The sequence below is a fragment of the Glycine soja genome, chromosome 8, assembly GCF_004193775.1.
Source record: "Glycine soja cultivar W05 chromosome 8, ASM419377v2, whole genome shotgun sequence".
Taxonomy (NCBI): domain Eukaryota; kingdom Viridiplantae; phylum Streptophyta; class Magnoliopsida; order Fabales; family Fabaceae; genus Glycine; species Glycine soja.
Window position 1 is genome coordinate 3,659,087 of NC_041009.1, and position 26,722 is coordinate 3,685,808.

At 36.8% G+C, this 26,722-nt stretch overlaps 4 protein-coding genes across 6 annotated transcripts; 3 read left to right on the top strand and 1 right to left on the bottom strand.

Annotated features, from left to right (window-relative positions):
- Positions 1–595: 595 nt before the first annotated feature.
- Positions 596–10,340, bottom strand: LOC114421220 (nuclear pore complex protein NUP155-like). The gene is made up of 13 exons (XM_028387061.1): positions 9,950–10,340; positions 8,796–8,965; positions 7,987–8,113; positions 7,281–7,543; positions 5,452–7,102; positions 5,155–5,367; positions 4,766–5,013; positions 4,234–4,648; positions 3,858–4,048; positions 2,942–3,299; positions 1,609–1,827; positions 1,122–1,450; positions 596–872 (listed from the first exon to the last, which is right to left on the bottom strand). Exons 1-13 carry the CDS (start codon positions 10,106–10,108, stop codon positions 755–757), a joined length of 4,461 nt encoding a protein of 1,486 aa, XP_028242862.1. The 5' UTR covers positions 10,109–10,340; the 3' UTR covers positions 596–754.
- Positions 10,341–11,545: 1,205 nt separating this feature from the next.
- Positions 11,546–16,110, top strand: LOC114421221 (E3 ubiquitin protein ligase RIE1-like). 3 transcript variants are annotated; one of them, XM_028387063.1, is made up of 7 exons: positions 11,546–11,650; positions 11,759–12,259; positions 13,472–13,591; positions 14,261–14,393; positions 14,506–14,667; positions 14,902–15,057; positions 15,157–15,501. In XM_028387063.1, exons 2-7 carry the CDS (start codon positions 11,799–11,801, stop codon positions 15,205–15,207), a joined length of 1,083 nt encoding a protein of 360 aa, XP_028242864.1. In that variant the 5' UTR covers positions 11,546–11,650; positions 11,759–11,798; the 3' UTR covers positions 15,208–15,501. The 3 variants fall into 3 exon arrangements, 1 of the variants encoding a protein (XP_028242864.1); XR_003668506.1 differs by adding an exon at positions 15,613–16,110 and having other exon boundaries at positions 11,564–12,259; positions 15,157–15,267; XR_003668507.1 differs by adding an exon at positions 15,671–16,110 and having other exon boundaries at positions 11,564–12,259; positions 15,157–15,267.
- A 1,173-nt stretch (positions 16,111–17,283) lies between these two features.
- LOC114422795 (40S ribosomal protein S2-4-like) lies at positions 17,284–19,325 on the top strand. The gene is made up of 2 exons (XM_028389324.1): positions 17,284–18,043; positions 18,912–19,325. The coding sequence occupies exons 1-2, from the start codon at positions 17,531–17,533 to the stop codon at positions 19,068–19,070; spliced, it is 672 nt and encodes a 223-aa protein (XP_028245125.1). The 5' UTR covers positions 17,284–17,530; the 3' UTR covers positions 19,071–19,325.
- Positions 19,326–20,988: 1,663 nt separating this feature from the next.
- LOC114421222 (microtubule-associated protein 70-2-like) lies at positions 20,989–25,983 on the top strand. The gene is made up of 11 exons (XM_028387064.1): positions 20,989–21,519; positions 21,608–21,693; positions 22,316–22,381; positions 22,471–22,641; positions 22,766–22,936; positions 23,029–23,184; positions 23,295–23,441; positions 23,576–23,647; positions 23,733–24,263; positions 24,356–24,549; positions 25,456–25,983. The coding sequence occupies exons 1-11, from the start codon at positions 21,303–21,305 to the stop codon at positions 25,493–25,495; spliced, it is 1,851 nt and encodes a 616-aa protein (XP_028242865.1). The 5' UTR covers positions 20,989–21,302; the 3' UTR covers positions 25,496–25,983.
- Positions 25,984–26,722: the final 739 nt, after the last annotated feature.

Sequence of the window (26,722 nt, forward strand, 5' to 3'; positions counted from 1 at the left end):
ATTAATAATATGGACTCCGGTGTATTTTGTTGTTACGAAACGTTTAAACGTTCTTCAAAATTGAAATGAAAATAATGCTTAAAAGATAATCTGAAGCCTGGATTATGAAGTGAATCCTCACGCCAATAGACTGCTAGGGTGTTGCTAAGTGCATGCACCCAATACTTAAGGTGAAATGACGAAAATACTCTTAATTTGTAAGTCATAAAGTTAATCCGTAAAAGACTTACGAATCAACTTGATCCGTAAGCTTTTTACAGATCAACTTGATCCGTAGAAGCCTTACTTGATCCGTAAGTCTTTTACAGATCAACTTGATCCGTAAGTCTTTTACAGATCAACTTGATCCGTAAGTCTTTTACAGATCAAGTTGATCCGTATGCTTAATATCAACATACAAATCAACTTGATCCGTATCAACCTTACGGATCAACTTGATCTGTACGATTTATAGGCCACCCTCACACACACCCATCACAAATGAAAAAAAGCGCAAGGAAAATTTTAGTATTTAAAAAAAATGCTGGATGCACCTAACAACACCCGATTGGTATCACAACTTGGCCGATACATTTAAATGAGCAGGCCGCGAGACTGATTCACAAAATTAGGCTCTATATTTCTAATTGATACATCAGATCATAGTAAAAGAATCACATTATCACATCCAATATGGAAAATTAAAAACTTCTTATTTGAGAATAATTATATGACAAGAACAATTTATACAACACTATATATATTGCAACAAACATCAAAATCGATCAAATGAATGTTGGCTTATAAACGATTCTTCAAGTTCTCTAAAACCTCGGTAGACATGTTCTGTTTGGTTCTGTGGAAGGGCTAACCTCCGCACTTCAGTCATATACCTGTATGTAAAAAGTCAATCAGATCAAAACTTTAACTAGATATAAACAATGCACCTCAATGGAAGATGAGAACAGGTGCACAGGTTAAAGAATGGAAGATTCGAGAAATCAGCTAATACATGATGCATGGGATCAAGGAACAAATACAAAAAACTATACCTCTTTCTAATTGAAAGAAATTATGTCCACAAGAAATGTCAAAAGGACTAGATTAATAAGATGAATAGATGAAGGGATAAAGAGGTCAACCTGTTTGCTGCACTAGTGATCTTGTCCCGGATTCCTTGGCTAGCAATAGTACGTTCCGTTGAGAATCCTCCACCTAGTATTAAGGAATGCCCAGTGGCACTACTGCTACCCATTCTTTGTGAATATACAGACATTGCCCACTCTCGAAGTACCACTAGAACCGATCTCAGCATACGTAATCTAACACTTGGGGATGGCAGAATAGCCCCATTTGATAACAATTGGTCGTATGCATTTAATACAGGTTCAGCGGCACCCTTACAAGCAGAAACAAGGGCTCTTGCAACATCTTCATCTCCAACAGCTTCAACCCCTGAATTTAACCTCTCCTATAGAAAGACACAAATTCATATCTAAGATAAAAGTAATAATCGCACCAAATCCTACCCGCCAGAACTGAAAGGCATTCTAGAGCGTACAAGGGTAGAAATAATAACATTCAAGTAGCATCTACAGTAAAAATCAATTAGTGAGCCGGAAGATGTACCAGTCCAGCCTTCTCTAGGTGAAGACAAATAATATCAAGTGGTAAAACAGCTCCATCACCAGGATAAATGCGGGGCCCGACCCTCTTCAGTACCGAGCAAGCTTCAGCAATACCCCCTCTTGATATAGCTTGATCCATAAGTCTAGCCCATGTCTCTCTGACAATGCTGCTGTCAGTATCACCAGAATAATTGGCAAAGTACAGCATCTCCAGGCATATCTAAAGGAAAAGTAGGAAATGAAGAACTGTTAACAGGAAGTTCGATAAAGAAATTTCACATTATTATGACAATCTTTTCAACAAAAATACTTCAAAACCACAATGACAAAAATATCCAGCGGTACCAGTAGCAGATAATTAGTAATGCTTTTTTGGCTTGAAAATAGAGAAAGGATTTGGCAGGAGAGAAGAGAAAAAAAAGTCACAACTTACCCACATCTAATTTTGTATCATAGGAAGGAAAAGAAATCATAAATATATTTCACAGTTTGGAATAAATGGAAGAAAAGGAAGGAGGTTTACATGAATGAATAAATTTACCAGTTTACATAACATAATTGATTTGTAGAACTTCCATAAAACAGGTGGTAATGGAATTTTGAAAATTTAAATTTAATAAAATGAGTATGAGGACCTCAAATCCTTCATTTTCTTTCTTCAAAAATAATAATTTATCCTTTCTCTTCCCTACTTCAACAAAATGACATTTGAAAGCAAATTGCTCAGAATAATTGATAGAACACCAATTAATAGAATTGATGAATACCATTGTTAAATCGCACAAAATACAGACACTACAGCAGCAGTAGTTGCTGTCCCAGAGACAGACTCCTACAGAGATGAGCTTTCTGTCCAAGCTACAAGGAATTAACACACAAATCTCTCTGCTACTTCATACTACACATGTATCTAATACTAATAATAAATAACTGATCCTAACTTCAAGAACATCCAGCATCACAACTATTACTACACAATATATAATATAGCCATACATAACTTCTACCCTAAACAGTTAACATAATAGTTACTATGCCACATGCCCTATTCTGGAATACACTTTAAAGATGGACAGTTTCTTCCTTGGGCAACGATCTAACAATGGATCCTTCCTTTCATGCCCGACCTGAATCTCAGTTGCCATCAATAATCTAGATACTAAAGCTCAAAAGACTTTGATGGATGCCTAGTAGTTTTCATTATCATGCCTAGATAGATATTCAACCAGTGCAAAACCAACATAATGTGAACAAGCAGAAGAGAAAAATCTAAAGTTGCACAAATCTAACCAAAAAACAAACAAATGAACAGACAAAAAAAAGAATGAAAGTACCTCCCAGAGCCCAAAGGGAACAGCATATTCATTATATAACTGGGTTATGCTCTTTACATCTGAAGCTAGCTCTTTAGCCTTCTCTCGTGTTGCATTTGCAAAATTAGCATCAGCAGTAGAACTTCCCTCAGGGACTACACCATTTTCGGCAGAATCTGATGTGCCAGGTAAAACATCAGACCTGGAAGCCATAGACTCTAGTTCTTCTTTGATTTTTATCTGGAACCAAAGAACAGCGAGCTTCCCTTCAAGCAAATCTAGGAACCCACTGTCAATGGAAATTCGACCAGAACCTACTAACCCATCACTATTAGTTGCATTTTTTGCCTGTAGAACTGCATTACTTAGGTATTGACACCTGAAATTTACAAATTAAAAACTATTAGAAGATATCCATGCGAGCACATAAAAACAAATTTAGCAATCCTACTTAATTCTAGAGAACCATGTAGAGGCCTTAAGTGGAAAAGGAGATCAACTTGATACATGTAAAGTGCAGAGTCTTGCAAGTACAGCCATGGACACGTTAGTGAATTTGAGTCATCACAAGCACATAAGAAACGGTAGTTGTTTGAGAACAAATTGTGAATCAGGAATCTATTTCCATGGTTTGTGTTAGATCAAGTGTCAGTTTTACCATTTTTCAGATGAAAGTAGAACTTAATAAATCCACCTATGATATAAGTGGCTACAAAATTCCACTTAAACCCTGGTTAACATGAAAGACATCATACACGGTGACTTTTCACTCACAACATCATCAGATCAGTTATGCTGTAAGGGTTCACTAAGTATCGTTGTCTATCTCATCCAGGTTTGCAGAAATAAAGTAGCAAACTACTCAGAAGGCTACCAGTTTCAAAGGAAATGTGAAAAAGGAGATGATAAAGACAAGGAAAGAGAGAACTTGATTAACCTCTGTTCAAGAGTAGGAACTCCATCAGTAGAACGCCTTTCAGCTAGTCTAAGCAATGCATGAGCTGCAAGCATATGTTGGCGTTTCAAGACATAATACCGTGCCAAAAGTTCATAGTACTTGACTTGATTAGATGACATAGGTGCTCCTGATTGCCCCACTGGAGAAGTTGTGGCCGTCACAGCACGAACCTAGCAGATCCAGAAAAACAAAAGAGGACTAAATTTACAAAGAAATATTATGAGAAGTATGGCAGGGTGTAGCGTCTACATGCAAAACATACAATCAAAATTGTAATACACAATATTTATGCCTTTTGACCTAATGAACAGCTATCCATCAATTAGTTATTGGGGAGAAAGAGATAATAAACAACCTCGTGTATAGAATTACGACCAGCACTTTGCAAAAATGGCAACAGATCAGGACCTCCATACTCTAGCAATTCATTCTCAAGACCTAAATCAATCATAGCCTGGTAAAGATACTCATGGAAAATTCTGTCAGGTGATTGGACACCCAGCTGAACAATTTGACATATATATTTTTTCCGAGAGGCTGGATCAAGAGCAGATTGTGAAGCAGTTGATTTAATAGGAGTCCCAAATTCCCTCTGTAAGTTGTCACCTTTCAGAGACCGCAAAGCACTGATAATTATTTCATAACACAGCTCCCGCTGAGCAAGTGCTTGCTCTCTGACAGTTGCATCAATATCATCATTATAAGCATCGCCTGCAGGGTCAAGAGCCTGTGCCTTTTGTAGAGGTAAGCGCACTACAGCTTCATAAAACCTACAGTGGGAAAGAGTATTTGGCTTTCAGATTGAAGGCTTAAAATCATAGGCCATGAAAAATAGATGATGCTCGTCATGAAAATGCAGGAGAGCAAGAAAGGAAAAAAATATGTACCTTAAATCCTCAAAACGTTTGCAAACAGTTCGTAGGTCCACAGACTCTGGAACTTTACTTAAGGAATTAAATGCTTCCCTTGCAAGATTCTCCTTGTCCTCGGCATCTATGGTCATAGCAGATCTCTCCAGGGCTTCCACGGCTAGGAAGAATTTGTAATCAGACTCCTTATAGTAGCTTGGACAGCCATCTCTCAATCTCCTACTAATGTCATCTACAGTGCCCCTGCCATCAGGACCAGTATAATACTGGAGCAGAGTATGTTGTTCAGGAAACTAATTGTTATAGAAGATAAAAAACTTTATGTAAGAAAAAGAAAGAAAACTCCATTAATGCATAAACTTTTTTTAGATGAAATCTCCTTCATGGCTTCCTAAACAGGGATTTACCTCCATGAGAGCAGATATAAGTCTTGTAGCAAGATGGTCTCCCTCCTCAGAACAAACTAGTTGATGAAATGTCAACTGAACTAATGCTTGTTGAAGGTTAGAATCAAATCCCTGAATCAATCGAGTCACATGATGCTGTGAAAGAAGTTGAAGCAAAAATAGGGCTTCACCAGATCTAAGGAGCAACTGCCTAATGCACTCCATTGCCCTCACCTGTAGCACAACAAACCCAAGTGAAGAAACTAAACCAATTACTTACAAAACAAGCCATGCAAACATTTAAAAATGTAGGCCCACCTCCATGGCAGCTAATTCAGCAGGACTATATGGCAACCTTTGCCGTTTATTAGTTGTTATGCCACCATTGGACTCCATATTTCTGGAATATGCACCAAATAAGTTCCTTACCATATTTCGATCCCCAACTCCTAATGCCGAACCATTACCATACAGAATCGAACCACTCAGATCTCCTAAACCTGCTACACAGCCATAAAGTCCCCTCCTCTGGTTCCTTCTAGATCTTAAGAATTTCTCCAAAGATCGGAGTTTCTGTTCAAGGACTTGCATAGCCCCAACAGAGAGTCTGCACACAACTACTCCATTTTCAGATAGAGTGCCTGAAGGGCCTAAACTTCCCTTTACAACCATTACAGGAAGTTCCCACAGAGGAAAAAGTAATCTAGACGAACACAGACAGAGCCCTTCATGTGCACCTGAAAAAACAGGCTCAGCCTCCTGAACAACCTGGCCCATGCTAAATCCACCAGCAGCACTTCTTGTGTTTGATAATGCATTACTACCTTCAAGTTGTGGCATGCCAACAACTCTTGGGTCCTCAAAAGCTTCAGCTGCCTTCTCAGCAATAACATTGCTGATAAGGTTTTCAGAATGCACTATTCTTGCAGCTAGCATTAGACACATTGCAGCTGCCTCACCTGCACCAAAACGATTGAAGAAATCTTCTAAAACTGATCGTGGAGAGTTGGATTCCAATAGCCGCCTTATAATGTCCAGTGGCCTGTTAAAAACAATTTCCATCATGCCCATGGTGCTGAAGACAACAATCCTTCTTCTTGGTAGTATATGTTGGGTTGCAAGATCTCCTCTGGCCCAGAGTTTGCCAGACACCCTTTCACATGATTCCATAGAGCTCTCATAACCACCAAACTCAATTTCCGAATACAGAGATTGCACAGTAGCTGCGGTATCTGGCAAAGGTAAAACATCTGCCACAGAAAGCATTCGTCCTTCAACTGGTAAGGAAGATACGGACTCCCTTAATGCCCGGGAACTCCTCGTACTTGTTCCTAGATTACCTGACGGCGATGATTGCGTGCTTGAATCCCTGTTCAAAACAAGGAGTGAAGGCATGGTAGAAGGTGATGCATCAGAAAGTATAAGGGTTCCAGCAGAATAATAAGCTGCCTCAACTTTCAGGGAGAGATCCTCATTCTGAGGTCTACCAGCAAGAGCCATGGCTCCAAAGGTGAGACCACCACTAACACCCCAAGGAGGAGCAGGCCTTGTAGTGACAACCTTTAAACAGCTAGGCTTGTGGTGGCTGGTGTTGAACCCAGTCAAGCTTCCACTAGAAGGAGAGGTAGATAGGTACATCCTTCTGCCATCAGATAAAACAGCAACAAGATGTAGCCACTTGGATTCAAGTGTAGATAAAGGTGAGATGCAAACAATAGATGGCTTTGGAGATCGACTTGAGACTCTTGACCCTGTGGATTGTCTAGCTCCATAATGTGCATCCCTCTGATTGACAAGATTTCTTTCTTCAGCTACTTTCTTTAATGGGCCATCACCATTTGGTCCTAGAACATAAACTTGTAGCTTCATCTCTTCAGTTCGTGCATACAATATTTGTCTCTCGTTGTCAAAAACCATTTCAACAATGGGGTCAACAGCTCCAAAATTGAATACATTTGGTATAACCCATCTGCAAATAACAGCTAATATTAATTTACTAAGGAATTAGCAAAGAAATGTTTAGCTATAAAAAATCAGGTAACTTTATATACTGTTTAGGAAATGTACAAACAATTCTACGATTAAAAAAATAATTTGCAATCAAGCATGACCTGTATATCTAAAACGATTAAGAAAACAAAATGTACCTTGAAATTACACTTCCTAAACCAGCAGTGATGCAGATTTTTCTGCACCGTTTTTGCCATCCAGAACCAGTTGAATACAGAATCTCATATATGTGGCCATCCCGACCAGCGAGGAAAATGCGGCCCTTATCAGTACATGCTACACAAGTCATTGTAACCCCATCAGAAGGTATTGTATGCTCTGGCAATGGCTGCAATGTAACTTCTGCAAATGGATCTGAACCATCTGCTCCTCCAGAGCAGCATACTCCTACTAAAATTAACTGATAAAAAGAGCAAGGCAAGAATATTAAAGAATAGTATATAAAAAACCTTATTGACTGAGCCAAAATCTCCAACTTCTTAGTAACATGAACTGGAGTAGAAATGAAGGGATAAATAATTCAGAAAGCTAACCAAACTACTTATTATCATTATCAATGCCACTGGAAAAGTTTAGGTAAAACAGCTGCTTTTTGCCATCACCGGGCAACCAGCAAGCCAAGAAGATACAATTCAACCATCCACATAGAGATAACCAAATAAAATCAAGTTGAAAAAGTTGATCAACAATTTAGAAATGTTCAATTAAAACATTCAAGAAAGAAATAAGATATTGCTCAGGTAAACATAAGCAATTTAACACATAACAAAAAGAATTAGTTCATAAATACAATATTCAATTCCACACATCCTTGGAAAATCTCTAAATTAAAATGATTAATACCTCAACAGGTGTCGCTAAAACTAAAAGATATTGGATAGCTTCAACAAAAACTCCAGGTTTTGATTTTGCAAGACCAACTGCACAAATAGCTTGTTCTTCCCCACTAAATTCAGGACATTGGCCATCCCTGTGGAAGCAACAATGTTAGGTTAGAAGTACTGCAGCACATGTAAATATGAGTTCCGTTAAATAGCTCTAAAGGTTTTAAATGAGAACACAGCAACAATTAAAACAAAATTTAGCCCCGTTAGATTATTCCTTACCAATTTATTGTAGATTGACAATTAAACAGACAAAATAATTATAAAACAGAAATTGTAGTACAAAAAGAGAGTTCAAACAAAAACTTAAAGAAATTAAATCCATAGAAATCTTATCTTCAAACATCTAGCACCCTTAAACCTTTTCTAACAGCTTAGTCAAAAACATTGTCCCAGTAACATTCATACACCTATCAGGCTACTGCTGAAACTAGAAGCAGAGACTATTGCAAAGAACCAGTGAATAACACGTAATAAGAATTCATGCAATAGTCTGTGAGGGCTCATGCCACAAATGTAAAACAATGAAAATGTGAAAGAAAAAAAAGGGGGAAATAATATATTTTTTTAAAAATTTAATATGGTCCCAGAGAGAGAGTAGATCACTGATAAATATGAAGTCCTTTCATTGCTTGAATGTCTGCCAAGTAAAAAATGCAGAAGGAAACTCCATACAAAAGAAAAGCCGGAAAGACATCTCTCATTCAAAAATGAGTAAGGGAAATGTCTAATCCTGTATCTAAACTTACTCGTCATCATAGAACTTACCACTTATCAAAACGCCAAAGAAACAATGAATTGTCCACAGATGCCCATGCCCTTCGTATTTCAGGAAATATTCCACAAAAAGCAGTTCCTTCCCCACCAGCTGCATTGTATCTTTCAATGAGCACGGGAGGCAACTCCCAGGTATTCACCACCTCAACTAAAGGGGGCCACTGAAATGACATTAAATAATGCAATTAGTCGGAGAGAGTAAAACTGAACCACAACCTCATTAATATGCTAACAGACACACCCATGGTTTTAAAAAAAGTCTGCAGCCGCAGTGTTGTTAAATGGCAGCGCCATGGTGGAATGGCATGACAGATTTTTTGCCAACCGCCATAGGCAATTTGTGAATGGAGGCCAGCTATGGTAGCGCCATAGGCCGCAATGACATGTTTATATGGTGGAATTTTGGCTTTCTTCCATTGATGACACTGCGCAACTGTGATTTTGACTGCAAAGTCAAGGTTTTTCAAGAGCCCACAACCGTAATTGTGGCCACATTTGCCCGCAATTTCCTACAATATCAAGACACGCAACAAAACCATGACTGCTATTTAAAACCTTTGGACACACCCTTTATCTAGAATCCCTATTGTCGTTTTGATATTCCCCTCCTCCATAATATCTCCAAATATCAATCAGCCATTCCATTCTAAAATCAACAATTAGCCATTTCCTTCTTTTCCCCAATTTCCCACAGGTGTCCTTTGTAGGAGGCATTGGGCACTAAATGTAAGCGCCTCTCCCACGTGTTTGAACCTTCCCAAACAAATATGACTTTTCATGTGAAGCGAAAATAAAATTTAGCACAATTCTACACTAATAATAAATGTTGAATTTGGTTTTCCCCATCCCAAACATTCATTCCGGGCACGCACACCATAGGGATCCCGATGCTGAATAACTAAAATTTAGCACACAAACGAGAGAAACGAGTTTTAATTATTCTCGGGTGCTAAATGTAAAGGCCTCTGCCTCATTTGTATTAATCAAACGGATTTTTTTTAAAAAAAAAAAAACTAAGAAATGTTGGTGAAAAGTGTAATCAAGCAAGCCCTAAAACTACAATTACGGAGCGTGGATAGTTGAACACAACAAGAACAATAATAAGAACAAGTCGAAACCCTTTGATTTTGGGGGTGATATGCTACCTCTCGGGGGTGAGTGGAATAAGGGTGGCTAGCGTATCTGGAAGCTTCTAGAGCTTCTTCGAGGTCGAGCTGAGACGAAACTTCGCGACCAATGCGATCGCTGACAACAAGCCCCGCATTCGTGACATCACGCATCACAATCTCGTCTTCCCACGACATTCCGGAATGAAATTGAAGAAGCCCTCTTTCTCGTTCTTTCGTGGCTTTCCCGATAAACAAAACGCTAAATAATGCAAATTGAAATAGGCGGAAGAGAGGGGAGAAAGGAGTCTCGTGGTGTAGAATGGAACTGAGAAGTGTGAGAACAGATGGCGATGTAGGGTTTTGGGGGGGCTTTCGTAAATTGATAGTGGCGGGCAAACACTTTCGTTTTCCGACCACTACAAAATAAATAAATAAATAAATAAATAAATATAGGTTTATTAAGTAAGTATTTACTCATGAAAGAAACCTAGGACTAGTTGTTGTTCATTCCTCTCTTTTTCTTCTACTTTTCTCACCATGGTAATTGATAATACTTATTTTACTAACTTTGTTTTTAGGGCTTACCCGTTGCTTTAAAGAGTCCTATCTAGTTGCTGAGCCTGATTAAAATTTGGTATTAATTAAATAATATGGAAAGCTAAAATTTGCTCTCCGTTGTTTTTGATGCCAATGCCAATGAAACTTATTCAATATTTAGTTACTCCAATACTGTTTTTTAGAATGGAACATTCTTCTAGTGAAGTGCAACTGTTGGCTCCTTCAGACTTTAACTTATATATAGATGATTTTGGTGGAGGTCTTTGCATGCATGAGTGTGTGGTCAATCTTTTGTTGGATAAAAACATTGTAGCAAATCTTGGGTAGAATGCTTTGTGACTATTTGAATGATCCGTGACTTGTATGCATATTGTTCCGTACCACAAATTTGTGTTGATACTGGCATGCATGGTACTTTTTGATCCTATTGCAAGATATCATGGACTTAGCGAGGACGTGTTCTCAATATAATCCGGTAAAGTGAGACTGCTGGCAAATATGTTACCTATGGATTTGTTGTATAAGAAGTTCCCTGAAGTAACCGACTTTATAATGCTCTAGCTATATTTACCCACTGATATTTGACAAGCATGGGCTTGGGTACACAGCTTTTTGGTATATAATCATACTATTGAACGAATCTCAACATTTTTAATAATCAAGTTATTAGTACTGCCCAACTCTGTATTTAAAGGAATCACGACCATTTTTTGGGTATATAATCGGGACCATTTTATTTTATACTTATAAAGCAAGCATTCCGATACAACTTTTTTTAATAATCTACAATAAATTCGTAACTTTGCTTACACCTCTCTCTCTCTCTCTCTCTCTCTCTCTCTCTCCCTCTCTCTCTCTCTCTCTCTCTATATATATATATAAAGTTGTCAAAGTGCATACAACTTCTTTGAGTATTTATTTTTTTTAGTCGTCAAAGTGTATACGATTTATTTATTTTTAGCTTTTTTATAGTAAAAGTCGTATAGCACGACTTTTTTCTTTCAATTTTTTGTTTTAATTATCTATAACATATAATAAAATTGATATATTAAGTCGAAATCATATGAAAGTGAATTGATGTTTAAAAAACAAGTGCATGAATGAAAAGTGGAAGAAGGAACAAGACAAGACGCGTAAACTTGTCCGAAGAAGGGCATAACCGTCCTTGGGAAGGCACTAGTATGTTCCGTTCTGAATTGATCCTCTCCCTCGAGCAATACACACTGCACTCTAAAATTCAACGTCAACCCCATAATATACTTCTGTTTGTTTTTGTTTCAACTTCAGTTATGCGTTTCTCTCTATAGCCAGCTATCATCAATTCATCATGTCATCGCCAAACTCCGCCCGTCAGCCCCACGCGCCGCTCCTTCTCCCGCGCCCCGATGCCGCCGCCCGCCTCCCCGTCCTGGCGCTCCTCCTCGGCCGCCGCGGCCACTCCGTCATGGTCCGGGAGACGGCGGCGCGTGAGCTGGAGGAGCGGCGCGCCGACTGGACCTACTCGAAGCCGGTGGTGGCGCTGGACATGACGTGGAACATGGCCTTCGTCGTGGTCTCGGCGGTCATGCTCGCCTGCACCGTCAAGGAGAACCCCAACACGCCGATCCGCTGGTGGATCTGCGGCTACGCGCTGCAGTGCCTCCTCCACGTGGCCCTCGTGTGGCTCGAGTACCGTAGGAGGAACGACGCGCCCGGGGACGAGGATTCTGCTGCCAACCTAGATTACGACGACGTCAACGACAGCGACGAGGACGATGTTGGAACCTCTGGGAGTTCCTCTTCCACCGGGTTTGTTCAATTTCATCTCAATTCAATTGCTGAATTTTATTTAATTATAAACTCGCCATTTCGATTAGTGGTTTGTGTATGGTAGCATAGGTTTTCTTGGTGTTAGTTTGATTTAGGGTTATATGAATAGTTTTACGACATTTCAATTCACACTAGTATTTATACCGACGTATACTCAATTATGCCAACGGAGGTGAGTTTAAATCTTGCTGTCAATGTGAGGACTTGGTTGGTAGAAAATCTGCAAGTATTTTTGTTGAGATGCGAGGCCTTTCCTGGCTTTGGTGAGCTCCTGCGATCCAACATACCTAAACTTCCTAAAAAACTAACGTACCACAGTGCCAAAGGCCAACGGTTCCACGTGCATATGCAGAGATATTGTTTTGTGATTCGAGCTCATGACCAACCATCACTAAGGCATAACTTTACCGTTGCATTAGGGCTTGCTCTCTAGCATATAAAATAATCATTTACTCAATTGTGCCTATTAATGTCTGCATCTTACATGTACTTCAACAAAGGATCTAGAATCTGAGTTATGTGTATACTGTATAGCCGTACAGGAACTGGTTCCTTATGTTGTAAAATCTTTTTTTCTGCTCCATGTTTCTTCTTGTGTATTCCCTTAATGAAACCATCAATATCGATGCATAAATCCTGATTAAAACTTTAATTATGCAAGTTTAGGGCTTTCTTATGCATACTACTAAAGGGGAAAACTAAGACATGTTGCTAATTTGCATACCTAATGAAGCCCTCTACTGGTCTACCCGGGTATGTGAACCCGTTTCTTGCTAGATTTAGTTGATTCAGAGGTGACTGAGATGGTACTAGAATGTTGCAGTTATAGATAATGTTTGGGTGAAAGTGTTATGGTATTATTAGCTTTTCTGGTGCATGTGCATGATTAGTAAAAGTGGTATTTAGCTTGTTTTGTTGAAAGGATTACGAGTGTCGTTAAGATTTTAGTCAATGGAAAATTTTGGTACAGAAACTTTACTTCATTTTGTGTAATATTATGAGGACTAACTGTTGGATTATCCATTCACTGCGGGAAAAGAAAATTAAATGTCTGTTACTTACTGTATGAGTGCCCTTGCTGCTAAAACATTTGAATATACTATGGAGTTGCATGTTATTTGGTTTATTATTATATACTTCTTATAAACTGTGCTTGACTGGGTATACTGATTTTGATTACCTACAACCCAGATTCACAAAACGATGTGCATCATTGAATACCATGATTTCATTACTTTGGTGGATGGTGGGCTTTTACTGGGTTGTCTCTGGTGGTGATATTCTTCTGCAAGATGCTCCACGTTTATACTGGTAAGCCTTTATTTAAACTGAATTTCAAGAATACTGTTTGTATATTATTTTGTTAACCCTTTAACTCTTTAAGTCCATTGGTATGCATGTGCGCGCTCTTGCATGAATAACTTATGTACATGTATAAGAATATTTTACCTGCATACAGAGGTATATCTGGATTTTCCATTCAAAAGATCACAAAAGATATGTTCTTATTTATGTTTTGGATAAAAGATTAAAAGAATGATATATCATTTTCAGTTAGTATAGACCAACACAAGGTGCCTTCAAGTATACTATCTGATCTGTTATGTATCTCTTTTATTTTAAAGTTATTTATGAAAACCACTCATCTCCGTGCTTATTTTATTAATGCCATTTCTTATGAAGTTATGGCTTTTTTTTTTCTGATTGCAATGGCATAATCCATCCTAATATATGAGAAATAAATTGAATAACTCTTGTTTTGTGAAATTAGACCTCAGAGCTTAAAATGTTAAATATGGACCAAAGCAAATGCTAAATAGTCTTTCTTGATATTAAAATTTTCTTTACGAAGGATTTTTTTTTAAAATTAATTTTGTTTTTTATATTGCTTTTTATTTTTTTGACAGAAAATTGGTTGATTGCATGATGAATTATGCAATGTTGCTGATATTAAATCTCGTCTTCTTTGGTTTTGTACAGGTTGACTGTTGTCTTTCTAGCATTTGATGTCTTCTTTGCTATCTTTTGTGTTGTTTTGGCATGCTTGATTGGAATTGCCCTCTGTTGTTGTTTGCCCTGTATTATTGCTATTCTCTATGCTGTTGCAGGACAGGTTTGTCTCTCTTTTTTTTTTAAAAAAAATATATATATAAATCATGACAAAAAGTTTCAAATATTTGTTGTCTTTCTATTTGTTCTCATTGCCTCATTTCATGAGACTATAGGAGGGTGCATCAGAATCGGATCTCAGTATACTTCCAAAATACAGATTTCAAATGTTAAGCAATGAGGAAACACCTGGTGAGGGAGGGGGAGGATCAATGATTCCTATGGAGACCAGCAATGGTTACTCGGTGAATGAACGAACACTTTCACCTGAGGATGCAGTATGTTTTACAGAACACATAATTTAACTTTCAGCCTTGTGTTAATCACTTCTACTAGAGGTTCCTTGATTTTCTATTTTAGTCGCTGCTTATAAGGATTCATGCAGTAGCTCCATAAATTCTTTGTGTGAATTTATGGTTGTCTGAAAAGAAAAAAATCTAATTTCTGCATTGGGATGATAAAATTTAAAAGATTTACGAAAGTAATAAATCATATTTCTCTTTCCTTTTCAGGAATGCTGTATATGCATCTCTTCCTATGAGGATGGAGCTGAACTTCACGTTCTCCCTTGTAACCATCATTTCCACTCTACGTGCATAGTGAAATGGTTAAAGATGAATGCAACTTGTCCTCTTTGCAAGTACAATATTCTCAAGGGAAATGAACAGGTGTGACAAAATACTAAAGGCGATCAAAGATATATAATATCAAGCTGAGCTTAATTATATAACAGCTCAGGGTTTTCAACTGCTAATGTGTATATGTAGATAATATCAAGACATGAAAAAATAGAACCTCTCCCAATTTGCTCGGTTTAGCTGTCATTGCTTTGTTGCTTAATGCTTCAGTAGAGAAAAAGGTAGAGGTAAGAAGGAAAGGTGCGTATAAAGATCTTTTTAAATAAGTTAACGATTTCATTTGACCCTTATTTGTCCTTTATTTTTATTTTTTTTGAGAGAAATTTGTCCTTTATTAGTCATTTCAAAATTTTCCTATTTCGTGTATCAAATTTGTTCATATGGGAGAAAACAATGGAAAGTGTGGCACTTTAACTTTCACTTTATTTCATGAGTGTGTTTTATTGATTCTTTGTTTGTTTGTTTTGGTAGAAACAAAGATAATTGCTTTATTTTTGCTTGGTCCACATGAGAACCGTTATCGTCCCTTTGTTCAAGCTTCTATACTGTTGCTTCTTGAACCTTATCTTTAAAAAACTTTTTCAGTATTCAGTTTGGGCACAAACGAGTTGTCTTAGTGATTTTGGTCTTCTGTCCTTTGAAGGAGTGAGATTTTTAGCATGTTTGTTTTGACGTTGAATCAGCTCAAATGTCCGTTCAATTCACAGCAACAAGAGGCATACTTCTCCCTTAGGGTGCATTGAAATTTGAAAGTTGTGGTAACTCCAAGTTGTCGTTTGAGCCACACTTCGTGGTCCTAGTTTGCTAGAAAATATTTCTATTTTTGTTTCATTTGCTGTTTTCTAAAATTTGTATAAGAAATAATGAAAGCATCATCTTATGTATTCTCCCCCAGCCCCCAAGTGTTTAGTCACTAAATTAAATATGATACGACTTTTCTAAAGTTGACGAGATTACTTTAAAGAATAAAGTTTACTTATAATTGTTTTTTGTAAATTAAAAACTACAGTTGTGATTGATAACAATCAAATACAAGTGTAACAAATTCTAAAATTAATTATAATTTTAACTATTATGTTTTAATTGGATTTGGATCCTCTGCTGTTTTTGAAATTGCATGGATCTTGACTCTTAAAATATTTAGTTTATGCTATTAAAAAAATTACAAATAATTGTATCTTACTAATGCATACCATTGGATCTAAACTGCTCCGGTTGCAATTGATACTTGAACTCTAGAGGATCCATATCCTTTTTAATCAATAATAACTGCGTAATTGTATTTATTCTTTTTTTTTTTGGACAGAATTCTATTTATTTTCAGAAGTATGTTTATCTTCAAATGAATCAAAACTCAATCATTAATAATAAGTATAATGTAGCAAGACTACAACAAATTTAGAATATGTTGATTTTAGTATCTAAAAAATTAATATGTTTTTAGTCCATATATTCATTAAAAGTCATATGGTTTTAGTTATTCATTGAGGACTAAAAATATATATTTTTTAATCTATATATTATATAAAATAGGATTGATGACTGGTGTGTGCTTGCACATGTGGTAAACAATGGTAAAATTAAATCCCGCGTAATTAATATTAATTTACTTTTTCACTGAAAAAAAAACAAAACAAAAATCAATTAAAACATGAAAAAAGGAAAAAATTAATTTATTTGAAATATTTGTTTCAACGTATCATGTTATATTTTTAAGAATTACATTCCAAGAAATATTATGATTAATCTATAATAATATATCTTCTCAGTTAATATTTTTTAAAATTAGTATAAATATAATTTTAGTATAAATATAAAAGTTCAAAATTATTTATTTTTAATATAAATATGTTTTAAAAGTATTTGTTTTTTATAACAATGTGTTTCAAAGTTGTTTGCTTTTAATTTAATTTATTTTTTAAAATTTTTTAATGGATACCTATGAATATACCTAAAAACATACTCACATTCATGCACACACATACATGCATATTGAGACATATAAATTTAAATTAAAAATACATTACAAATATATTAAAAATTATAATAATATAAGAATTTGTAAATTGTAAACTTAAGATTCGTGCAGGGAACATGTTATTACAATACTAAATATATAAACTATAGAAAAATTTAAACCTCAGTCACACAAAAAGCAAATGACAAAGGAAAAAAAAAACAAAAAATGGGGCCGCCGTGTCAATTTGATAAATTAAGGGTGGAATTAGTATTTAGACAGAACGCAACAAGTTAGATTGATAATAGTCTCTTATGAAATAGTTGGGCCAAAAGTAGTTGGATCAGCCTTATATGGGCTTTTAGTAAACCCGAAAACCACACACAGCAAACCCAAAACCCTACTACCCCTGCACTGCAAATAATAACACCAACACAAACATCAGAAACCCTAATCCTACTCTGAGTCAGAGCAGCGCAACCTCCTATTCCATTTCTCTCTAGCGCAGTAGCTCATTCAATCACAACAACTTTATGGCTGAACGTGATGGCGGAGACCGTGGCAGTTTCCGGATGCGGCTTTGGCGGTCGTGGACGCGGCGGCGACAGGGGACGAGGGTGGCGCAGGACAGCAGGGCGCCGTGGCGAGGAGGAGGAGTGGGTACCAGTGACAAAGCTAGGACGCCTGGTGAAGGAGGGTAAAATCCGTAGCCTGGAGCAAATCTACCTACACTCGCTCCCAATCAAGGAATACCAAATCATCGACACCTTCGTGGGGCCCACCCTGAAGGACGAGGTGATGAAGATCATGCCCGTCCAGAAACTCTCTGTTATTCCTGTCAGGAGAGGGTATTGGGGTAACAAGATCGGAAAGCCCCACAACGTTCCTTTCAAGGTTACCGGCAAGTGTGGTTCTGTTACCGTTCGCATGGTCCCCGCTCCTCGTGGGTCCGGAATTGTTGCTATTAGGGTTCCAAAGAAGGTCTTGCAGTTCGCTGGAATCGATGGTGTCTTCACTTCCTCAAGGGGTTCCACCAAAACCCTCGGAAATTTCGTCAAGGTTCAATTCTTTTTTTCTTCTCATAATGTCTATTTTTCTTTAATTGATTATCAGATATTGCTTTATTAACTTGATTTATGGTAAGGTTTTAAATCTCGGTCAATTTCTTGGTTAAATGTCAAAACGAATTTGCTTATATTATCCTTCCTTTGCTGTTTCAAGAATTAAGCTTTTCTACTGTTTCAAGTTTGTTTGTGCGTTTGAAAGTTCCTTGCATCTTACAAACCAGCTAAATTTGGATTCACTATTGAACTTTTGGAATATGGACCACACTTGTTTAGTTTTTTTACTAATGCTGCTCTTTATCTTTATCTCCTTGTAAGTTGATAGCATTTTTTTACGTGAACTTAATGCTATTTTTTGGATGTTATATTTTTATTTGATTGTATTTGCATTTTGAATTGTGCACAATTTTACATTTTACCTTTGGTTATACGGAAATGCAAGATGGTTTTCTCTAATACTATAAGATGTTTATTTGTCTAATGCTTAATTGGCCCTGTTGTGCATACTAATGGGTTACGAATAGATACAAGTTCTATATGAAATTTATTCCTTGTTTGAATATAACTCCCTTCTATATAAGTACTTATAGGTCAAGAAAATAAGAAGTTAAAGTGAAATAGGGTTCTTCCATATGTTTATAATTAGCCTATGCACAACTTAAGTTGTAAAACCAATCTCATCTAGCTTTTTCAAAAGACAATTTTAACTTGTGTATAATATTAATTTATTAGGGAAGCTTGTTTAACATCGATATCTTTTCATAGCTGCTAACACTATTTCTCATTTTTTATTGTCCTTTGAAGTAATTTGTTAGGCATTTTCTGATTTATCCGTGTCCATAATGTCACTTGTGTTTTTACAGGCTACTTTTGACTGTTTGCTGAAAAGCTACGGTTTTCTAACACTGGAGTTCTGGAAGGAGACTCGGTTCTCCAAATCACCATTCCAAGAGTACACAGATCTATTGGCAAAGCCAACAGGAAAGGCCCTGATCCTCGAGGAGGAAAGGGTGGAGGCTTGAGTAAGCAGCAGTAGTTTTAATTTTATCGGATGATTGTGTCTTAAGCATGCCTTTTGTTATTTACTTTTCTATTGAGGGACGTATTATATAACTCCATGTTTTTCCTTTTTTCTCAAGTTTAGTTGAATGGATATTTACTGAGTTTCAAACACGGGTTCATTAAAATTTTCGTGCTGTTCTAACCAAATCATGATTCAAAGAAAAGAAAATGTGTTTCTGCATTCCCAATGAATGGAGAGCTGGTTTAGTTAATACTATATCTTCGTTGTATTTGGTTGTCATATGACCATGTCTGTTAATTGGATGTGCGTGTTGAATCTGCTTTCTTCCCATGTGAGGAGCTGCTATCGTTATTTGAATTGGTATATTTTAATTTTAATCCAGCACTCAATAATACCCTTCACTGTATGTAGACGTCGATCAAATGTTTAATATGCTGCTGTAAAAATACATTCATGGGTGTTGTTCTTTTTCTGCTTTCTGGTTATGAATTAAACTTGTTGGATCGTTGTGTTGCGTGAGGTAAGTTGTCACATTACATTGGAAAGAAACCTATTTATACCCCACAACATAAGTGATCACGACCTCACTTCCAAGGATTGAATCTATAACGGTACAAGTCACTGCTTTATATTTAGGTTGTTGTGCAAGCGAAACTACGATGCTCTTCACCAATCCAAAGTAGTGGCCCCTTTATATTTGTGGTGCCACCTTCAAGCATGGTGGGAAGGACCCTCCATGTGAACAAGTCTGAGAGCACACAACATACGAATAAAAGTGGTTTACGATACACCTCTACTCTCCATAATTTGTCACTCTAATGACAACAGAGATTAAAATCCCATCAAATTGAGTTTGTAATCCAATCACAAAAGCCATGCCATCAAAACGTTTTGATTTCATTGTAAAGGCAGACATAATTTACAAATCAACAGAACAGTGAACCAAGAACTATTAGACTAAAGAATTTCTTTCAATCAAAATAAAACCGATCATCATAAATTAAAGAATAAACCATCAATTTTATCATAAAGGTATTATTCTCTCTCCTATTCTTAAAAGTTAAAATAATCAAATTATACAAGTAATTCATCAAGTATTAAAAAATATATTAAATAATCTTTCAAGCAATAAAAAATCCTTCAAATTAGTTCTTAGATAGTAAAATACGTCAATCTAGAATCTACATAAATAGATTTTTAGAAACTATTTATATAATTTTATTATTTTAAAGCCTGTATAAGAGAAGTAATACTTGAGAGACTAAATTGATTGATTACTCACTCTAAAATAATCATCTCTCCAACAATCCCCCCGGGTTAAAGAAAAGGATGTAAATATATAATTAGCAATATTCTAAGCCGAATGCAATGTTTTGTTATTTATACAAAATTTAGATGTTTTCTATTCTCTCCGCTATTTTCAAATTTGGACACGAGCATACAATTCCCTGCCAGTAGTGAGATTAGACAGTTTATGCAGTTTGGTACATTTTTATTTATTTTTTTGACATTATGATACCTACACTGGAATGTTATTAATGATTCTCTTGCTCATCTACAAGTTCTACCATGATTTCTTACCAATTTAAGATGACTAAAACTTTCCCCGTAATAGCATAAAGAAAATCAATTACAACAAGTTTGTCCAGACATTCTAAATCCAGGATTACCCATTTCTATTAATCCTATGAGTTGAAAACGTTAAACGTCATATGTATGTGTTAATGATAGTCACTAGTGAGTTTGTCCAGCTAAGCTCATCCTGGGCCCCATTGGCTATCGTACGCACCCATATCGAAGATGTTTCACTTGCAATGCATGGAGTGCGCATTACGCTACCGGTTTATCTTGAAGCTGAACCCTCCTTTATTAGACTGATTAAGATGATGAGAAAGTGTTTCCCTGTCACTCACTCAGTATTGGTCTGCTTAACTATAACAGCCAGCTATACACTGATTACTCAGATTTATTTAATCTCACTATCACTCTCACTGCAAAAACAACACACTGCAACAATTAAATAAATAAATAAATAAAAGTGGAAAAGAAGAAAAGCCCAGATTTATAATCACAATCTAGAGAGAGAAACAAGCAGACTATGAAACCTTCTATCTCCGAATTTCTCTCTCTAAAACCACCGTCTCGTTCTCAGAGCAGCTGCACTTTCTCTCCGACTCTCGCTCGGAGGAGCACTTGGATGTGAGTGGTTTCGACATCGGTTAGATCGGCCATGGCGGAGGTTTCCGGCGAGGGGGGAGCAGAGGCGACGGTGGCCACGCCGGTGCTGCCGTTGGCGGTGTCTGGATCGTTCAAGGAAGGGAAGAGCTCGTCGCGGAGGCGCGCGCATTCGATGAGGCCGAGCCTCGACGCGGACGAGTTCATGAACCTGTTGCACGGTTCGGATCCGGTGAAGGTGGAGCTCAATCGGTTGGAGAATGAAGTGAGAGGTGCGAAAATGAGACTCGATCTGGCGAGTTCTTAACCTGATTTTGCTGCTTCGTGTTGTTCACTAATCACTGTGTTGCGTGTTTGTAGATAAGGACAGAGAATTATCAGAAGCGCAGGCGGAGATCAAAGCCTTGAGGCTCTCCGAACGACTCAGAGAAAAGGCCGTTGAAGAGGTCACTTTCTAATTTTCGCCTTCGTTATATATTATTCAACCGAAATTAAAATAAATTAATTACAAATTTCCAAAATGATCATTGCTGTTACTGTTAGTGTTAAGACTTAGGATTATGGAAACTTTATTACTAATTTCTTTAGGTTTTTACTTTTGCACTGGACAATGTTTCTTTGTTGATTGATTTTATTTTTTTACCAAAGATATATTTGTTTTTTTTTTATATTTTATTATTATTATTATTACAAAGTGCTCTGTATATTTCCGTGTTTGTTTGTTGGTGATATTGTTTCGACTTTGCTTTTGGTGTTTATTGTATATATTTTTTTTTGCTCTAGAGTCATTATGTATGTCAGTTTTTCCGTGTCATATATTTATGCAGGTAATTATGTTTTGGCTGATGTAGGGGGTGGGGCTACTTTTTTGTTTCATATTTTAACCTTATTGGTGGTGTTATAATGATTTCAATTGTTTCTTGTGCATGGTTTACTTGAAAACTTGTCCCTATGCCATAATTTCACTTATTCATGTTACTGCTGTTTCTTAATGTATACTTTCATGACTTTGCGTCAACTTGAAATGTAACTTTATTTTTTGTTGTTGTTTTTTTCCTTTCACTGTAGCTTACTGAAGAATTGTCAAGGGTTGAGGGGAAGCTGAAGTTAACAGAATCTCTTCTAGAAAGCAAAGTAATGCTTGAAGCCTCTATCAAGCTTAGCGAGGAGTAAATTTCTGAGGTTACGTGGTGTGTTTTTACTAAACTGGATATTTCTTGCAGAATCTTGAAATAAAGAAAATTAATGATGAAAAGAAAGCATCGATGGCAGCTCAGTTTGCAGCTGAAGCCACTCTTCGAAGGGTCCATGCTGCTCAGAAGGATGATGACATGCCTCCTATAGAGGCCATTCTTGCTCCTCTGGAGGCTGAACTTAAGCTTGCGCGGCAAGAGGTATTATTACTTTGTTCTTCTACTTTGAATGGTGATTCCCATGAGAATAAAATGATGAAGGGGACTGAAGCTGACTTGTCATAGGTGATTTATGTCATTATTTTCTTCAATTTGTTTCGAACAGATAGCAAAACTTCAAGATGATAACAAAGCTTTAGACCGTCTCACCAAATCTAAAGAAGCAGCACTTATTGAAGCTGAGAAGACTGTACAGATTGCCTTGGCTAAGGCCTCCATGGTGGATGATCTCCAAAATAAAAATCAAGAGCTAATTAAACAGATTGAGATTTGCCAGGTATTTGCAATTTTGTATTGTGTTTCTCTCTCAAGTATGCCAGACATAATAATGTAATTTCTGACATTTGGTTTCATCATCACCTCTCCCAGGAAGAAAATAAAATTTTGGACAAAATGCATAGACTGAAGGTGGCAGAGGTTGAAAAGCTTACCCAAACCGTGAGAGAACTAGAAGAGGCTGTCCTTGCAGGTGGTGCAGCTGCAAATGCTGTGAGAGATTATCAACGGAAATTTCAAGAAATGAATGTAATGTGTCACACTTACCAACTTTACTCTTCTAATTTGTTTACTCAATCATTACATTGACCATAGCTAAAAGCATCTTTTGTTGCATGATTTGTTTTGATACTATATAGGAAGAAAGAAAAACTCTTGACCGGGAGTTAGCTCGTGCCAAGGTAACAGCAAACAGAGTAGCTGTAGTGGTTGCAAATGAATGGAAAGATGCTAATGACAAAGTGATGCCTGTGAAACAATGGCTTGAAGAACGACGATTCTTGCAGGTGGATATCATTTCTGATTCCTTTGGATTTAATCTTTTGTGCCTTTTTTTTTATAAAAAAAAGTATATATCTTCTTGCATTTGGTTTCCCTTCAATACGGTTTCCATTTTTTTACCAAACTACACTTTTATTAGGGAGAGATGCAGCAACTTCGGGACAAGCTTGCTATAACTGAGCGAACTGCAAAGTCTGAAGCACAGTTAAAAGTAATAATCTGGTTTTTCAGCCCCCATGTATTAGCTTAGGGATTACTTCTGCCATTACTCAAGGTAAACCTTTTACAATTTTCAGGAAAAATATCAATTAAGGCTTAAAGTGCTACAGGAGAGTTTGAGAGAAACTTCTAACAGTATTAATCGCGGCACCTCAGAGGGAAGATGTGTTAGCAATGGGCCTTCTCGACGTCAATCCCTAGGTGGAGCTGATAACATCTCAAAACTAACATCTAATGGGTTTTTGAAGAGATCACCGTCCACTCAAATTAGGTCTTCTGTGTCTTCAAGCACAGTTTTGAAGCATGCTAAAGGCACATCTAAATCATTTGATGGTGGTACAAGGTCATTAGAAAGGAGTAAAATTCTTCTAAATGGAAAACCTCCAAGTTACTCATTCAACCAGTCTTCCGAAGGAACCAAAGTCAGGGAAGAAAAAGATAAATGGAAAGGAAATTCAGATGATAAACCAAATGACTTCCCAACAGTGGATACAGACGATAGTGTTCCAGGAGTTTTGTATGATTTGCTGCAGAAAGAGGTCTTAGCCTTGAGGAAAGTTGGTCATGAGAAAGATCAAAGCCTAAAAGATAAAGATGATGCCATTGAAGTTAGTATTTTTTTGTTCTTGGATATTAATCTTAGATTTCTAATTGATAATTATAATCTTAGCTAATTGTTGCAATGGTTGTTATCTGTCAGATGCTGGCAAAGAAAGTAGATACATTGACCAAAGCCATGGAAGTTGAGGCAAAGAAGATGAGAAGAGAAGTAGCTTCCATGGAGAAGGAGGTAGCTGCAATGCGTGTTGAAAAAGAACAAGACACAAGAGCAAAGCGTTTCAGTAATGTAAAGGGCCCTGTGAACAGTGCTCAGCATCAGCTTGTTTCTGGAAGGTACCCATTTTGCTTTTGTTCTTTGGTTTAATTCCTGTACAATTTATTCAATGGAGTGCCATGTCTTGCTGTTTTCTATAAATGATTTTGTTACCGGGAACTTTGCATATCTTATGGATTCATTTTCTTCCTTTTTTCACTGTTATTTTCTCTTCACCTAGTGGGATAAGACTTTGTTGTTGTTGTTGTATTTCACTGTTACTTTCCAGGTATATTTCATTAGGTGTTTCTGTTCAAGGTCAATTATGAACTATTTTGATTTCCTGGATTTTAGGTTACAGAATGTGTATTTGTTTATGGTCTCTCTTTGCACTGAATATCACCCGTAATTCCTACCTAATAGATAATTTTGTTTTCACCCTGGGCCTCTTGTTTTGGTAACTGAACAATGTCTAGGCTTTTTAACAAATGTGACGAAGTGATTTGCATTGAAAAACTTTACGTCAATTTTCTGAAAAGGAAGAACATTGTTATATATCCTAACTTATATTTGATATTTCTTTGCATATATGCTACATCTTTTACCTCGCCTTGGCATTATTTACATAAATTATCTGTCAGATGTTATTACTTTGTTTCAGGTCTTCTGTAAATACACATAATTTCTAGAATATTTCTCTACTTTGTCCTCTTGTGTGAGAGTAATTTTCCTTCAAATGACACTATTTGTTTGGTTTGCTCTCGTCTACCAAATATTTTTTTAACATATTGTTGGCATTTCTACCAAACTTAACTGTGTTTGCATGTAATTGTCAAAATCCCTGTTGGCATAGTATTTATTTTGTTGATGCTTTGTCAACAATTCTTCAATTTGCAACAACTCCTGAATTGGTGATTTACATTGTTTCTGACTTTCTGATTTCTCCATTATCTTGGGTGAATGACGGGAATGCTATATTTGTGCAGAAATGTGGCACGGGGAGGATTAACACGCAGCACGCAATGACAATCGTCTCTTGAAGAGGCACTAAGGAGTGGGTTTTCATAGCATCGTTCTTCTGCCCTTCTTTGTTTACTTTATTTTTTCTTTTGTCTTTTCCCCCCCAATTGATTATAAGATTGTAACTGGCATTCCGACAACCATTATTTATGTTATTGGCCATGGATTGATGGTGAGAAGAGCGTTTAAGGAATCGGTATGCGCCTGACAGACTTTGTATTTCCTGCTTAGAGAGAGATCGGCTAAGAAGCCAGGCAAAGGAAGAAAATTAACTTGGAGCTAACCTTCAGCTTTTCTTTGAGTGGCTGTGTGGTTGTATAGGTAGCCGCTTTATATCCCCCCTTTCTCCTTTTTGCAGTTGATATTTGTAATACGCAGATAGTGTGATTGTGTCCTCTCATCTCAGGTTTGTTAATATCTTTGTAATCAGATCAAGATCTAAACTTATTTGGTTGTGTTATACATTAATAGTTTCGAGTTGATTTATATGTTCATGTTTGTGTGAAACACGAAGTGCTGCCTTTTCATTTATTCCTCCGTTGTTAAAACTTGGTAATATCCGTACCAGTAAGCCACAATAACCTGCCTTAAATAATATATGCACGACAAATGGTTAGCCAACAACGTTTTAATCTAGAACAAGTTTTTGTAGGAAATTTGTTTGTAATGTTTTAGGGTAAAACTCGCTCCATTAAATTGCATTGTCTTTCTTTTTTATTTTGAAAATTATACTTCTCTCTTTTCATGTCAATATGTGCTCAAGTTGAAAACTTATTGAATATTTGTTCTTCAAATTGAGAATGGTGATACTTTATTCGGGATAAGCCAAAAATATTCTTTATAAGTGATTCATTTCTATAAACCTTATTCTAAAAAATTTTGTAGCAAATCTGATTTCTTTGGGCTGATATTGATCCAAATTCAATTGTCAAAAGCTCCGTAAATCACATCCCCGGCTATTGTTATTGGGCATTTCCATTTCCCACCCATTTCAACCGAGTTAAAAGAGACGACCCTTGCCTAATGCCTAGCATCGACCTTCACAGTGTGGTATGTATGTCTCATCTGGTCTCAGCAGTCAAACGATTCCAGAAATCAAAGAACAAAACTCATCCAAGAATATGGACTTCACTTTTGCTGCTGAAACAGTATAATTATAAAGCATGCGTTGGTTTTGTGATCTACTTCCATACTGATGATACTTTCATGAACATTGTTACGGTGTGTTCAGTT